Source organism: Hyperolius riggenbachi, chromosome 5 (genome assembly GCF_040937935.1).
Source record: "Hyperolius riggenbachi isolate aHypRig1 chromosome 5, aHypRig1.pri, whole genome shotgun sequence".
In the NCBI taxonomy this organism is placed as follows: Eukaryota; Metazoa; Chordata; class Amphibia; order Anura; family Hyperoliidae; genus Hyperolius; species Hyperolius riggenbachi.
Window position 1 is genome coordinate 416306210 of NC_090650.1, and position 17173 is coordinate 416323382.

Here is a 17173-nt window from a genome sequence, read left to right on the forward strand (position 1 = left end):
TTTGGCCCGTGAGCCGGAGTTTGACATGTATGGCCTAAGGCAACAATTTGTATTTATTTTTTGTTGTTGATTATTTTGTATAGAATGAACGTCTAAAGCCCCGTCTACACGGAGCGAGGTTTCCACGATGTGCCTTATCAAACAAGCCGCTAATGCGGCTCAAATGATAAAGCCTTGTCTACACGAGGCGATCCGGCGGCTCGATTAGCCGCCGGATTGCCTCTTCCGCATCCCCGCTCGCCGGATTCGATCCCCCGCTCGTCCCCGCCGGCGCCGCTTATCTTCCGCTCGATTCCCTGCCATTGTCCCCTCGTGGGGAACGAGCAGGGAATCGGCAGTGGCGAGATCCGACCTGTCGGATCTTATCAATTGAGCCGCATCAGCGGCTCGATTGATAAGGCACATCGTGGAAACCTTGCTCCGTGTAGACGGGGCTTAAGATCCGACAGGTCGGATCGCGCCACCGCCGATTCCCTGCTTGTTCCCCACGAGGGGACAATGGCAGGGAATCGAGCGGAAGATAAGCGGCGCCGGCGGGGGATCGAATCCGACGCACGCGCAGGGATGAGGAAGAGGCGATCCGGCGGCTAATCGAGCTGCCGGATCGCCTCGTGTAGACGAGGCTTAAGACAGTAACACACAAGTGATTTGATTCATAAACAGCCGATTCATTAAATTACAATCCAATTTACTCTAAAACTGCTCATTACTGCTGTGATTTTTTTGGCAACCAATCTTTATTTTTAATAAAATTATTCAGATTGAAAGAAGAGATTGTATTTAATTGATCAAAAGCATTAAAGAATCCAACTTTAGAATCGTATCTAAACCAGTTATGATCGGATCTATAAAAATTCCATATCTATGAAAACTCAATATTGCCAGCTTCTCGGTTTCCAAACAATACGATCGGAATAATCTGATCGAAAATACAATTGTTTACTAAAAATTAAAAACTGTTAATGGGAACCTAAAATCGATAAAGTTTAAACCTATTAAAAGTAGTAAATTTGATTCTGTCTTTTAAGCTTTAAAGAGTAACTGTCCGGCATAAAATCAAAAATCAATTCTTTATTTTTATCTGGTAAACAAGTAATAAGGATGCTAACCGGGAAATCCAAAAGTTTAAATCTCTATTATTTTTCTTGTTTGTAAGTGATCATTCCCCAGTTTACCTGACTCTTACCGCAAAAAGTTGCAGGGCTTGCTGGGTTGTCTTTTTTTTGCTTCTTTATTTCCCCTCGGACTTAACTAATGTACAGAAGCAAAAAAGGACAACCCAGCATGCCCTGCAACTTCCTTTTTGCGGCAACGTACCAAATAAGAGTCAGGTAAACTGGGGAATGATCATTTACAAACAAGTAAAGTAACAGAGATTTAAACTTTTGGATTGCCTGATTAGCATCCTTATTACTTGTTTACCAGATAAAAATAAAGAATTGATTTTTGATTTTATGCCCGACAGTTACTCTTTAAAACTATGGAGACATAATGAATAAGGTAGTGGTGTGTGCGCTCCTCTAAGTAGGTATTTTACAAACTGCTAGGTTCACACTATCAGAGTGGTTCGCTACACTTTGGGGAGGTATCACCACCCTGTAAGCTATATAGTATGTGATAAAGTATATCACTCAACACCTGCTAGTGTAGTTTCCTATATAAATCAATATAAGAGCAACAGGACAAAAATGCAAAACAGAATTATTCAAGACCACTGCACAATTCCATCATATAAAAGTCCACTGTTCTGACAATGAGCCAAACTGGAATCCTCAGGTAATGTAAACACCACGCTCACCAGATCCAACAGCTGATTTATTACCATCAGCAACAACCGCTCAGTGTGGGGACCCTGTGACCACTTTGTCTTTTTTGAGCGAATATTAGGAAGTAGGCCAAAGTGACATACATAGTGTAACGTGTTTGTTTTGACCAAATTGTGACTTTTTTCCTCCACCCGTACAGCACCACCGTGCCCCCACTGTGCAATAGGTGTATAATGATAGGATTACACGCTTACCGGATAGAATGGCTGGACCCACAACAGACCAGCTGCATGCGCTTATGGGTGTAATCAAAGCCTTGAAACTCCAGTATGCAGCAATCCTTCCTTTAAAATCTCAAAAAACAGGCCGCCATAGCATAATACCGTTTAATCAATAAAAATATGTACAGAAGTTCACTCACATTTCATTAAAAACAATGCGCATAATAAAAATCCTTAGGACGTCCTCACCGCCACCATTCTGATTCCAGTGTCTCCACCATCGCGACTGAGGCTCCGCCCAGTCATCAATGACTCATCAGGGATCAGCCATTCAATCCGGTGAGCGTGTAATCCTATCATTATACACCTATTGCACAGTGGGGGCATGGTGGTGCTGCACAGGTGGAGGAAAAAGTCACAATTTGGTCAAAAAACATGGTTACGCTATGTATGTCCCTTTGTCTTTTTTGAGCGAATATTAGGGAGACGGCTAAAGTGGTCGCAGGGACCCCACACTGAGCGATTGTTGCTGATCGTAATAAACCAGCCATTGGATCTGGTGAGCGTGTTTACATTACCTAAGGATTCCAGTTTGGATCATTGTCAGAACAGTGGACTTTTATATGATGGACTTGTGCAGTGGTCTTGAATAATTCTGTTTGACATTTTTGTCCTGTTGCTCTTTTATTGATTTATATAAGAAACTGTACACTAGCAGGTGTTGAGCGCTATACTTTATGACATACTAATGGAGACATAATGACCCTTTGAGCGTTCCTGCAACAAATCCTTATCTCAAACGGTCTCTTACTGTTACTTGGCTGTTTAGTGCTTCAGAAAACAGGACTGTATTCAACCCAGTGGGTGGAATAGCTCAGAGAAGCTTTTATAGATAGTTATTTTGTTTTGTTTTTTATCTCTTCTTGTACTGGAAACAATAGGAGACTTTTCTTTGCTACTTATGTTCTATTTCTTAGCTGTACTACACATGCAATTCATTATATCATAAGTTTATTTTTGCTTCAGGTTTGCTTTAAGGCTGGGAGGGGTGGAGCTTTGCTTCAAGTGGAGTAAGCATGCTTGCATGGACCGCACCAATCATTCAGGGGTGTACGAGGTCAAGACTGCCCCCGATACCAAAAAGGTGTACATTATCAGTTTAGCCACATTTGTGATACGATAGTTCCCCTATCAGTTACAGTACATACAATGAAAGCATCCAGAAGGGATGTTAGCGCTTACCTGGGTGACGGCTTCAGGCGGCATGGGGGACGGCGACTTTGACTGAAAAGCATCCTGGGAGATGAAGCCGGAGTCGTGGGAGGAGACACTGGACAGCCTCATCGGGGCCTGCTGGGGCAGATTGGAGCTGCGATAGCGATAGTGTGAGGTGGGTGAGTGTGAGTGCGAGCCGCTCGATCTGGAGTCACTACTGTTAACGCTGTTCAGACTGCTGTGTGAGACAAGGGGGAGGGGGCAGAGTTGGGGGGAGGAAACAGAAATTGGGGGAGGGATAGCAAAAATGTGGGGAAAGGGGTGAAAAGAAAAGTAAAAGTAGGGGGGAGGGGGAAGGAAAAATCAAGCACCAAATTATAAATTTACAAATCTCCGACACGCATGCGGTAACCGACAAGTCACATACACAGTACAATAGTTGCAGTATCCTAAGTCTAGTGTCAGGCTATGGGGGGGGGGGGGGGGGGGGGCGGGGTGTTTGTGTGTCACCAGTTCACTCTCGCCTTCAACACAAGTAAGGGAGGAGGGGCCAGGATTTAACCTATTAGCAGCATCAATGGAGTGATCTCGTTTGAGATAAGTGCGCTGCTTTTGACTTCAGTTGGCAGAACTCGTGCTGTACATTCTTGGAATGCTTTAATCTCCCTCTACTGAGCAGAGAATATAGAAACTGAAAGCAGAAATCCTGTTACACATTGTTGCCGGCGGAGAGGTCATGTATTAATGGAGGAGCATGGGGGGGTACAGTTACACTAGGGGCAACAGCGGGTGGAGTCTCTGTAGCTGACGATGCCCTATGTTGCAATGGGGGGGAATGCAACAGAGGGACGACAAGTAGTGCGTGCGTAACGTTACACGAGGGGCAAGGGAGCAGCTCGACCAATGGGATTGGCAACACTAGAGTTGAATAGATTTGCCAGGTGTAACACTTGCGGGTTGGGGGTCATTGGCTGCCGTTCACACTCCTGATTATCGGCTGGTTGAGACGGTCGTTATCTGTTGCTCAATTGACTTAAAGGAATACTATCGATTGAAACAACTTTTTTTTAATACTCTATATTAGTGTACACATTACCACTAGTGCTAGGGGCACTTTATTTATTCACCCAGGTCTCTCTCTCGCTATCCCTGCTTAAAAATTCATTTCTCACACAGCTCATAGTAGGTTGGGTCACCCTGAGCTGCTTGGTTACTCTGTCACACAGCTCACAAATATATGTCACTATGTCACTCACAGAATGCAGCAGACATGAGGAAAAATAGGCTGATCTGAGGTGGTAACAGGTAATTAAATGAGCTGGAATATTGCTGGAATATAACTAGCTATACCAGGAGTCTGTGTTTACACTCAGACTGGCTGCCTGCTTGAGGTGATTCACTCCAGGCTGCATCCACTTTACAAGCTGCTGAGAGGGACAGACCACTGTCTACAATTAGCATTATTAGTATCTTTATCAGTCAAGAGAAGCAAAGATAATAAACACACATTGCTAGAATCTTTAACCCCTTTCCAACATATCAACAAGATTCTTTCAGCAAGGTGATAATTAAACTATAAACTGAGGAGTTGATAGCATCTCCCCTGTGCAGAGATATGGTCTAGCCCCTAGGTTCTCAACATGCGGTACGCGTACCCCAGGGAGTACTTCTGATGGGTCCAGGGGGTACTCGGGCTTGCTATACTTAACCAAGAATAAGAAATTTAGAGATTTAGAAAATTATAATTCTTATTTAAACACCACCAAATTAGTATGTTAGCTAATTAAAAGCAACAATAAATGCTTGCACATTGTTTAGAACCAATTATCATGTACTACGATTAAATATATATTTGTCAAGGGGTACTTGTGATCATGTTTACTATGCTAGAGGTACCTCTGGGAGCCTCAGTATTAGATACATTTTGTATCCAACACTGACGCCAAAACTGACGGAGGATTTTACAGCTGAGAGGAACAGCTGTGTGAGGAATCAAATTGCTCCTAGTACTTGCCCTAATGTGTGCTACAACATACAGCATTTAAAAATAAATGCATACATCGATAGTATTCCTTTAAGTCAGGCATGTGTATGGGCGTTTAATCTCACACCAGAAACAACCATGAGGCTAATCTTGCCAGAGATATGCATGCTTGTTCAGGGTCTATGGCTAAAAGTATTGGAGGCAGAGGATCAGCAGGATAACCAGGCAATGTGCATTGTTTAAAAGCAGACATGAAAGTGTTTTTACACTGCCAACTGCTAAACTAATGAAAATTATTCTATGCTTAAGTTGTTAATTTGCATAAATATGTGCAAGAAAGTAAAACTGACTAGTTACTTTACCTATGGGACTGGGTTTCCTGATTTGGTTACGCACACTAAGGCGATGAGTTGGATGGTAGCCTATAGGTGGCGCTGCAGTACAACACAAGGAAGTCCTGCAGTGCATTATTCTATGGCCTTTTTCACACAGTAGGGAGACTATTATGAATACGCCACCTTTCAGCTGCACCCGCCAGGCATTTGCTGGCACTCAGGAGGTAGGGAGGTGGCCTCTGCATTGAGTCACTGCTGAATGCAACCTCGCTCAGAAGCAATAGAATGCATCATTTCTGCTGATAGGCAAACCCATCACATGTCAAATGGCGACACAGGTGGGGTTACAAAAGCTGCCATTTGGCTTCACGAAATTGGCAAATGGTTGCCGGAGGGCTGAATTGTCGACAAGCGGGCAGCCCAACCTCCCCTGTAAGGCCTAAGAACGCAAGTCCCACTAACAGTGCATGTTTTGTAAAGTTATACACAGGACTAGTGATGATGACCAGTGATATGCAATTTTTTCTGAATTGATGCAAATTTATGTAAACCCAGGTTTAAACTGATTGGTCCATTTTCAAACTGCATAGATTTCATTTCTTTAATCATCCCTACACAGGACATTTAAAGAGAAGTCAAGGATGTGTTAAAGTGGATCTGCAGTCAAAAATCTTTATTTAAAAGACTTAAAGGGTTAATAAGTTTACTTTCATTTTCTACCTGGAGCCTTGTCAGTCACTGATTTGTATGGGTACTGACTTACAACACTAAGCATCAAGGGCAAGATATATGGCTTGATTAACAGCAGAGAGATTCTCTGTGCAAGCTACAAAGATTGAAAAGCTGAGCAGTCTGAAAACCAGTGTGCTGCTCATAGACTGCACTTCCTACTACATTAATATGCATGATGGCTGCTTCCAGTGATGGCTAAATGGATAGGGATTTTCACAAAGATCACATTACTTCAGGCCAAAGGCAGGTAGGATAACTATATAAGTCATAAATGAGTTGGAAGACAAGCATTTGATGGTGTGTGATGCCAAACTAATATAAAAGAATCCCTTTACAGTGTTCTCTCAAGAAATTATTTCCAGCTAGGTGGCATAAAAAAGTCGCCGGGTGGGGTGCGACAGGGAAATGCAGGGTCAGTAGAGCTCTGCTTACTGCATAGGAGGAAGATGAGAAGATGAGCTGATGTCAGCCGAGTGCTCACCAAAATTAGCCGGGTGGAGCACCCGGCTAAAAGAGCCTTGGGAGAACACTGCTTTTGATATTGCAATTCATCTTTGAATGCGGTTTATCCTGGCCTATAAAATGCTTTGAATGCATACTAGAAATAGCATTACTACAAAAACACTGTCCGAGAATAGGATAAAAAACATTTTTACACAAATTTGATGGCATATTGGTAACTGATGAGCTATTTCTCTCGGGCATTCTTCTGTGTTTTATCATCACACATATTTTGTATTTAGGAGAAGCAGATTATCTGCTTGGCATCTACGTTGTATCCACATTTATACAGACAGGCAAGTTGGCCAGCGAGAACATTTAAAGGGAACCTGAGGTGATCGTGATATGGAGGCTGCCATATTTATTTCCTTTTAACCTCTCTGGCGGTACGCAGTTGCAGTGGCTGCATCCGTGGGAGGGATTTTTTTCTCATAAAATATGTGTTTTATTTGTTAGCTAGCACCAGGCTAGCTAACTATGTGGCCCAAGTCCCCCAGCACCTCTCTGACCCCCCTCAGCCCCCCCCCCCCCCCCACACACCTGAGCGCCGCTGGCAAAATTTACCCGTCCGCGATCGCCGCAGCTTCACCTATGAGCTTCACTCGTCGCTAGGGTGGCGATCGGACATGACGTCATTGACGTCATGCGCAGTCCCGATCCTCCCCATAGTGAAGCCTGAAGCTGATTGGGAGGCTGCACCATCGCGGGATCCATGGGAGGTACGTATAACGGCGGCGATCGGGGGAGTTTGGTAGGGACCGGAGGGACTTTGGCCACATGGTTAGCTAGCAACTGCTAGCTTAACAATATACAAAAGTTTTTAATGAAAAAAATCCTCCCGGGGTCATGTGATCCCCTGTGGCGGCTAGCCCGACCCTAGGTCGGGCTTACCGCCAGCGAGGTTTAAACAATGCACATTGCCCGGCTCTCCTGCTGATCAACTGCTTCTGATACATTTAGCATTGACCTTGAACAAGCATGCGGATAAGATTTATCTGACTGAAGTCTGACTGGATCAGCCGCATGCTTGTTTCAGGGCTGTGACTCAGACACTACTTGTGCCAGAAGATGAACAGGACAGCCAGGCAACTGGAATTGTTTAAAAGAAAATAAACATGGCAGCCAGCATATGCCTCTCACCTCGGTTTCACTTTAAGACTTGAGTCAATGATAAGTCTTGAAAAACAAAAAAGGAATACATCACAGATGTTACTCCTATTCATGTCACGGAGTTATCCTTAACTCACACTTATGGATAAATTGGTAGCAACCCCCCCCTCCCCCTTATTCTCCATGCATAGGTGAGGGTGTATGCAAAACAGGCGCTGCTGGAGGGATTTGAGGACAGGTTAGAGAAGCATTGGTAGAGATTTATCAAACTGAACGCAAGGAAAACTAAAGCGAAACAGGTGCAGAACCGTAGCAGTTGATCAAGAAATCCGATTGGTCTTTCTGAGCAACTGCTCCAATTATGTACGAGTTCTGCTCAACCTTTCCTTGTGTTAGCATTAAAGGGAACCTAAAGCGAGTGAGATATAGAGACTGCCATATTTATTTCCCTTTAAACAATGCATATTGCCTGGCTGTCCTGCAGAACCTTTCCCTTTAATATTTTAGCCATAAACCCTGAACAAGACTGAAGTCTGACTGAATTAGCTGCATGTTTGTTTCAGGTGGGTGATTAAGACACTACTGCAGCCAAAGAGATCAGCAGGATGCCAGGCAACTGGTATTGTTTAAAAGGAAATAAATATGGAAGCCTCGCGTTCTGTTCCCTTTAATAAGCCCTCTCCTCTATTCGAGCAACCAGAGGAATTCAGGTTACGGGTTAAACAATAGTTTCAGCCAGACACTATTTAAGGATACTGCATGTACCAGATCGGTGTGCCGTTATGATATATATCGCCTTGACAGCCAGCCCTGTGTACACAGCTGGGGATATATACATAGGTGCACGCACACTCAGATTAAACAACAGAAACACAGGCAGTTGGACTGTTCATGCTGTCAGTGTTCCCACGGGAACTAAAAAAAAACAAGGGGAAGAAGGGACGTCAATAAGCGTGACGCAGTTATTACCTACCGGAGTCACAGTGGGGTGGAGGGGGATAAAATACCATTCGACAGCATGCCAATAAAACCGTTTCATACAGCCAAAACAGTTTGTTGGAGGTGAAGGAGGGAGGGGCTAATCTATTCATTACACACAGGGGGTCTCTGTGTAGGCACATGTTTCCTATGCATGTCTGTCAGTCAATACAAAGTTCATACAATTCATAACATGAAAAGAAACTCTACTCCAGAATAGAGTATCCAGCATTACTAATGGTGTGTACACACTTGAAAGATAAATGAAAGATATCAGACCAATTTTACCCCCTTCCATGTAGTATGAGAGCCATACTCTACAGTCTATTCTATTGAGCTGCACTCCCCATCAGATAAAAATCGTTGCGAGATGCTGCACACATTCAAAAGATCGGTATCTGCAAAAGATCTGTTGCTGCAAAAGATCCGTCCCTGCAAATTGCATTCATAGTCTATGATATCTGCAGATCTCATACATACCTTGTTTAACAGACTTCATCTGCATATCTGACAATCATCTGCAGATCTGAAAATCCATTCTGGTGGATCTGATCTGCAGATGAATGTCTGTTAAACAAGGTGTGTATGAGATCTGCAGATATCAGACTATGAATGCATTTTGCAGGGACGGATCTTTTGCAGGAAAAGATCTTTTGCAGATACTGATCTGTTGCATGTGTACAGCATCTTTGTGTGCAGCATCTTGCAAAGATTTCTATCTGATGGGGAGTTCAGCTCCATAGGATAGACTGTGTAGAGTATGGCTCTCATACTACATGGAAGGGGGTAAAATTGGTCTGATATCTATCAAGTGTGTATGTAGCATAAGGGCTAGGGATGATCAATGACATGGAAATACTTCTGAGTTTATGCAAATATATGCAGATTTAAAATGGACCAATCAATTTAAACCTGGCTTTAATTGGTCCATTTTCAAACAGCAGATATCAGCATAAAATGTTGCATACATTTGCATGAACTCAGAAATATTTGCATCTCAATGATCATGCCTACTAAGGGTGTGTACACACATCAGCCAATCATTGCCCAATTTTACCACATGTAGCATGAGAGCGCACCTACATAATCTCTTCATAGAACAGTATTCAGAATCAGTTGGCTTTTATCATGAAGGTGGTAAAATTGGACAAAGATTGGCCAATCAAAACTTGGATGTTTTCTATGGCTTTGTTCACAAATAAATCCGTACAGTCCTGTCAGTTTTGTATCAGCTTTCTAAGGGTGTGGTCACACATAAAAGGCGTACAATCCTGTCAGGTAAAACTGACAGAAAACTGATCCAAAACTGACAGGACAGGAAGTGTACAGATTTATGTGTGAACCAGGCCGAACTGAACATCCTTTCATAATGCAGCATGTGGAGCATACAATTGCTGCACAAGTTGGTATTTTCGGAGCAGTGCTTTTCAGCGCAGGTAGATTTGGGCGCAGCCGGCGCCACCATAGACTAGAATAGGAATTACTTCTATAGCGGAGGTCAGTGAGTAACGTCGGCGCCGTCAGAAGAAGGAGCTGAAGTTGCTTTTAAAACACAATAATTCGGTCTCCAGCAATCGCTGGAAGCTGAATTATATCATTCCCCCACTATCCATGGCGGCCTGGAGGGGGAATAGTAATTAACACGGCCCGGACTTGTGCAGCAGCAGGATAAGCCATATACCGGCTGTATCCTGCGCCCAGGTCTACCGGCGCCGATTTCAAATGTATGCGGTATTTTTACATTTACGGCACATCGGTTACTGCTTCTCAATCACAAAAAGGTCCTGCTGACATACATTTAAAGTAGGACCACTGATCACAGGTGAGGCTAAATATCTACAATGGGGACACAGGCAGCACTGATTGGGGCCTGTACACACTGCTGCGCTTTTAAAATCACATGCATTTTTTAACTGCAAGGTCTGTTGAAAAATCATGAAAATCGTGAAGACCTATACACACTGGTGCGATTTTTATATTTTTGTGAAGGCTTTGCGATTTAAAAAAAGCAGCACAAGCGCAGTAGTGTGTACAGGCCCTTACTGTCTTATTTCATTGCGTAGGAATACCCTCAACCTGACATGAATTCTTTACTGAGATCTGTGTCCACACAGAGGAGTCTCCTCACTTTCTGCACCAGTGACCGGACTAGATGAAAATAAAGCACTGAAAGCACAGTTACCAACCCTAATAAACCCTATCTAAAGATAGTAAATAAATCTTTTATCTGCATTTCCACTGACATGACAGGGATATGGAGGCTGCCATAATTAATTTCTTTTAAAGAGACTCTGTAACATTAAAAACCTCCCCTGGGGGGTACTCACCTCGGGTGGGGGAAGCCTCCGGATCCTAATGAGGCTTCCTACGCCGTCCTCTGTCCCACGGGGGTCTCGCCGCAGCCCTCCGAACAGCCGGCGACTGTGCCGACTGTCAGTTCAATATTTACCTTTGCTGGCTCCAGCGGGGGCGCTGTGGCCGCTTTCCGTTCCGAACTACACGGAAATACCCAATCTCATTCGGGTCCGCTCTACTGCGCAGGCGCAGGAAACTTGCGCCTGCGCAGTAGAGCAGATCCGACGGCGATCGGGTATTTCCGTGTAGTTCGGAGCCGACAGCCGTCAGAGCGCCTGCGCAGGAGCCAGGAAGGTAAATATTGACGTCACCGCTGCACAGACTCCACGGAGGGCTGCAGCGAGACCCCTGACGGATGGAGGACAGCGTGGGAAGCCTCATTAGGATCCGGAGGCTTCCCCACTCGAGGTGAGTACCCCCCAGGGGATCTTTTCATGTTACAGATCCTCTTTAAGCAATGCCACCAGTTGCCTGGCTGATCCTCTGCCTCTAATACTATTAGCCATAGACCCTAAACAAGCATATGCAGAGCAGGTGTTCCTGACATTATTGTCAGATCTGACAAGATCAGCTGCATGCTTGTTTCTGGTGTTATTCAGACACTACTCCAATCAAAGATCAGCAGGGCTGCCAGGCAATTGGTAGGGCTGGTGCACACCAGAGCGGTTCTGAAGAGTTTTTTAAAACGCTTGCAGGGGGAAAACCGCTTGGCTAATGAAAGTGAATGGGATGGAGCACACCAGAGCGGCTCGTTTTTTTCACAAACGCAAACTCGGGGGCTGCAGCATTTTTTAGATTTCTGAGGCGCTTCTGCCTCAATGTTAAAGTATAGGAAAAACGCAAACCGCTCTGAAAAACGGCACTTCAGAGCGGATTTCCAGGCGTTTTTGTTACAGAAGCTGTTCAGTAACAGCTTTACTGTAACAAGATTTGTAATCTGCTACACAAAAACCCTCCAAAAAACGCTAGGCATGTTTAGAAAACCTCTCTACATGCCAAGAATCGCTCTGAAATCTGCTTTAAAAACCAGATCTGCTGGAGGTTTCTGGCGTGCACTGGGCCAAACTGAGTAAAAGAAAATAAATGTCAGCCGCCATATTCTTCTCACTTCAGTTGTCCTTTAAATCCCTTAATCGCACTTCCCATTTTTGAATGCATAATGCATTTTTTGTTTCGTTCCCAAAATACATACAATAGTTTTGTGCATTTCACATCTGTAGTTTCCGCAATAAATATATCGCCAGTCAGAGAATTAAACGCACGTGGTGGCGGATAGGGGGGGAAGGGGGGTGTAGGGAGACAGCTGCACTGCTGGCCACAGAGAGTAATGCAAGCAGATAGCCTGGGTTAGGTGATTTGCTCTGTGCTGGGGAAGGAACTTAAACTTCTGGCAACAAGAAACTTGAGGGCCAAGGTAGGAGCCAGATAGCCACAGAATTTAAGTATATTTATTGCAAAAGGGTGGTGCACAAAACTTTGTATTGTTGATGCGAATGTTGCCATCATGCTTTTAAAAAAAATGGGAGGTGGAGCTAGAATTGATCACAACATCCAGGTTAACAACAATTCTTCATTGTACACCCTACATAAAATACTGGGAGCTGTAGTCTGACATCTGCTAAGAAAAATGACTCCAGTGTGGACTTACCTGCAGACGCTGGACTTGCGAGACATGGTGGTGCTGGGAGAGGAGGGCGGAGTCTGATAAGACCAGGTATAGTCGGAGCCCTTTAAATCGTGGATCACCTGTTTGCAGGAAGAGGAGTCGTATTAAATATTACAACAGAGGGCAGGAGATGTCTTGTTGGCCACAAATACATAAGCAGGGAGTCAACAAAGTTTCCTACATCTTGCCCTAGCAGTAAAGCGCCTGTAACTATTTTTTAGGTTATACGTTTAAGATACAGTTTATAAGGCTAATTTGGGGACAATCATGCACTTGAAACAAACAAACTGAACTTTCCTCCAGTTGAGCCCATCTCCACAATAGTAAAACAATGTTGTTAGATTTCTATAACCATGGCAGTGCCATCTCTACTTGGTAGCCAGAGCCGCAAGATGTGCCGCCATTTTGCTTCTTTGAACTTCTGGAAACTACCCGTAGAGCCAACATTCCTGAGTGGCATTTAACAGCTGCTGCAAACATTATCTCTGCCTTTAATGCTCCCTTGCTAGCAGTTTGTTTACACTAGGGGGCACAGCAGGGTCAATCACTCAGGCAATGATGTAAACTTCATAGTAATTCATAAAGACTCAAAGAGTTGAAGAGATTAATATGCGATGGAAGGGGTACACTGACACAAGTACCAAAATGGCCGCTATGATTTGATCAGGTGTTTACAAGAAACTTGAATTGAGAGATATAGCCTATAATCTTTGTCATTGTATATTTTATACCCCTCTTCCTGTGTAATTGCACTGCATATTATATACCCCATACTGCCCACTGCGGTGCTGTATACGATACAACCCCTATGCAACTGCGTCACACCACCCACAACCTCAGATCAAGAGGATCCAATAACCTGACCACCCCCAGAGTCCAACTAAAAACCTTTGGTGCCAAAAGTATGCTGCCCCTACCCTGTGGAATTCCTTGCCAAACTTAAGTCAGCTCCAACCCTGGACACGTTTCAGGCCTCTTTCACAGTGCGATGTTAAAGTTGCACGTTAAAACAACATTTAACGCAGAATAACTCACTGCAATGAAAAATCAATGCCCTGTTCACAGTGCACACGTTGCGTTGGTGACTAACACTGCATGCTAAGTGAAAGTGCTGCATGCAGTGCGTTATACACATTATTAGCTGTGTTAGACTGTTTGCACATGCTCAGTAATGACTTGGAAACATACTTTTCATTGCCTGTATTCCTACTGTATGCGACCGTAACGGGGCCTTAATCAAAACTGGAAAGCCACCTGTTTAGTCTGGCATGTATGATCACATGACTTTTTCCCCTGTACACATCACTATGTATTGATCTGAGCCATGCTTATGTGCTTTGGGTCCTATAGGAAATAAGCTCTTTACAATTGTTTCATCGTCGTTCCTCTCTCGGCGTGTTGTATATCGTATACAGAGTCTTCCGTCATTACAACATTCCCGATCCTCCTGTGTGTGGCATGTCATATACCCCAGCATTTTAATGAACACTAACCTGCTCGCTGGCAGAGGGCAGTTTGTGGGGGTCCATGGTGAGATTCTTCAGGTCTTCAGATATCGTCTGTAAGTGAGTGATTTCCCCCAGCATCGAGATCTCCTCCTCCTGCGTAGAATGGGATAAGGTGTCACATCAGGCCAGGTGTACAGGTTTCAACTGCTATATTATTGACCAACTGTGGACAGAACCATCCGGTTCCGGATACTGGTCTTACGCTACCCAACATGATTAGCTTTAGAGGACAGGAAGAGGAACTTTAAAGTGAACCAGAGACTAAGCACCCTCATGTATTTTACTCAGCGGTGGATTTTATCAGGGCTGTTTAGAAGCAAGCTGAACCGTTAAAAATGAAACAGAGAGCAGGGTAGGTGTTTTCTCTAATGTTCCCACATTAGAGTGCTTCGTTTCTGGTTCACTTTAACCCAGGACTGAACTTCATCCCAATCAGTAGCTGATACCCCTTTCACCACACAGAAATCTTTACTTTTTCTCAAATTGATCATCAGGGACGTCTGTCTGGCTCATATTGTGGTTTAACCCCTTCCACAGTGTGATGTCATGAGCATGGTCCTGACAGCTTGCTGTCTGTGAACCTCATTGCATTGTGGGAAATAACAGCTTTAAAGGGCAACTGTAGGGAGGCTGCCATGTTTTTTTTCCCTTTTGTGCAATACCAGTTGCCTGGCTGTCCTGCTGCTCCTCTGTCTCTAATACTTTTAGCCATAAACTCTGAACAAGCATGCAGCAGATCAACTGTTCCCGACATTAATGTCGGAACTGACAAGATTAGCTGTATGCTTGTTTCTGGTGTTATTCAGACACTACTGCATCCACATAGATCAGCAAGGCTGCCAGGCAACTGGTATTGCACAAAAGGAAAAAAACCATGGCAGCCTCCCTACAGTTGTCCTTTAAGCAAGCAATACCTCCCTCGGTGCCTAGAACTCCCAGTAACGAACATTCTGCACAGATCACCTGGTAGAACTACAGATGTCACCACCAATGATACATTTTAGAATGTAAATCAGAGAGAGGAAAGATTTTATAGTGGGCACACACTGACTAAATCATCTATAAAGCAAATTAATATTTACTTTTATTCATTATGTTATTTTTCACAACAGTTCATCTGTAATACTGTAACTTTTTTTTTTAGCCAAAGTTAGGAAGCATATATCCGGATGGTAGAAAGGGTCCTTGGATCCCGCTGCAGCACAAGATCCCTCTAAACATACTCAACAAAAGCTTGCCAATCATGCTTTTCATGGCTGTGCGCCGGTCGTGTATGAGTGAATCCATACTGAGCATGTGCAAGTATGGTCTAACACATGCCCAATAGAACAAAACTGCTCATACCTGACTTTCTCCGCACGAACGGCTTTGTTCCACTGGGCATGTGCGGAACATAATTGCACATGCCTAGTACGGATGCGCTTGTACATGGCTGGGGGCGCGGCCTGAAGAGGAGGTTCCATGGCAGCAGCGGTGAGCTCAACAAGGATCTGAAAAGCCTCTGGACTGCTGCCATCCAACTTCATAGGCAGGGTGTGTCTAGCACTGGATTTTTCGACTGCAGGGAGCAGAGCACAACCCCCCCGGACGGAAGGATTCTTTCAGGATTTTAGGGTCTCAAAGTGTTACAATTCTTTTGCATGTTTTTATAGACCCTAAACCTGGAGGTAAAAAAATAAATCAAGCTGCTAGGGAGATCTGCAGCAACCCAGCACTTAATCACCTCCCTGGGATCGAGCGCTGCAGTTTTCCCTCCATCCTCCGGGTGGCACTGTAACCCTATAGTGAGATTGCAGGCTGTCGTGATGACAGACGGCGATCTCACCAGTGGGAAGCAGAGCCTTGGAGGAGAGGAAGAAGAATGGTGGCCGACGTCGGGATCCCTCAGGAGGTGAGTGAAAAACGCCCGCTGCTCTCATTGCTCTGCACAGACCTCCCGGCGGCTACCACGAGTCCAGCTCGGGGTTACCGCTCACGCTCCTGGCATCTTTTTTCCACCCCGAGTTGAACTCGTGATTACCACTAAGGAAGTTAATGTCCTGGCTTAGGCGGGGGGAAGAGCCAAACGCAAACAAACGATGGGCCTGCCAGAGGAGGTGCCTAACAGAAAAATAATCCGGGCAAGCGAGTGCCGCCTGGAGGTCGCCAGTTGGACTGCCCTGCTCTGGGTCATCCAGAGGCTTCCCACCAAATGAATACAGGCCAGGTCTGCAGGATCCCCAATCAAGCCAGGTATTTTTCTTCATGATGCCACAACCCTTCCCCAACTACCCTAGAATACCCTCTTCCCTGCTCCTCAGACATCTCTTTGCTCCCCAGCTCAGGTGACACACAATGACAAGACACCTCTGTAGACATTCCACTGTGACGAGGACTTACAATGACGGGCCGCAGCATGGAGATAAAGGAGCAGAATCTGCTGCGTTCTTCAATCAGGGCTTTCCTCACCGCCTGCTTCTCCGTCTCCTCCAGCAGGAGATATTTATCGTTGACGTCCTGCAGGGCGCTATCGAGCTGTGGCTGGATGTCTCCTCTCCCTGCAAGAGGCAATTACAGCTTTACAAGGAAAAGACAGCTAGAGGTTCATGCAGTTCTTCAACAGTTAAAGAGAAACCGTAACCAAGAATTGAACTTCATCCCAATCAGTAGCTGATACCCCCTTTCCCATGAGAAATCTATTCCTTTTCACAAATGGATCATCAGGGGGCTCTGTATGGCTGATACTGTGGTAAAACCCCTCCCACAGTGTGATGTCAAGACCATGGTCCTGACAGTTTCCTGCCTGTGAACCTCATTGCATTG

The 17173-nt window shown here is 44.7% G+C and overlaps 1 protein-coding gene across 6 annotated transcripts in view; it reads right to left on the minus strand.

Moving 5' to 3' along the window:
• Nucleotides 1–17173, minus strand: part of MTSS1 (MTSS I-BAR domain containing 1) — a 209722-nt gene that overhangs the window by 11828 nt on the left and 180721 nt on the right. For 5 of the 6 annotated variants that reach the window (XM_068238012.1, XM_068238009.1, XM_068238014.1 and 2 more), the window contains 4 exons: nt 16751–16908; nt 14357–14464; nt 12846–12943; nt 3230–3440 (listed from right to left, as the gene is read on the minus strand). In XM_068238012.1, coding sequence (XP_068094113.1) covers nt 3230–3440; nt 12846–12943; nt 14357–14464; nt 16751–16908 — 575 coding nt within the window. The remainder of the gene's footprint in view (nt 1–3229; nt 3441–12845; nt 12944–14356; nt 14465–16750; nt 16909–17173) is intronic. The other variant, XM_068238011.1, reaches the window with a different exon arrangement.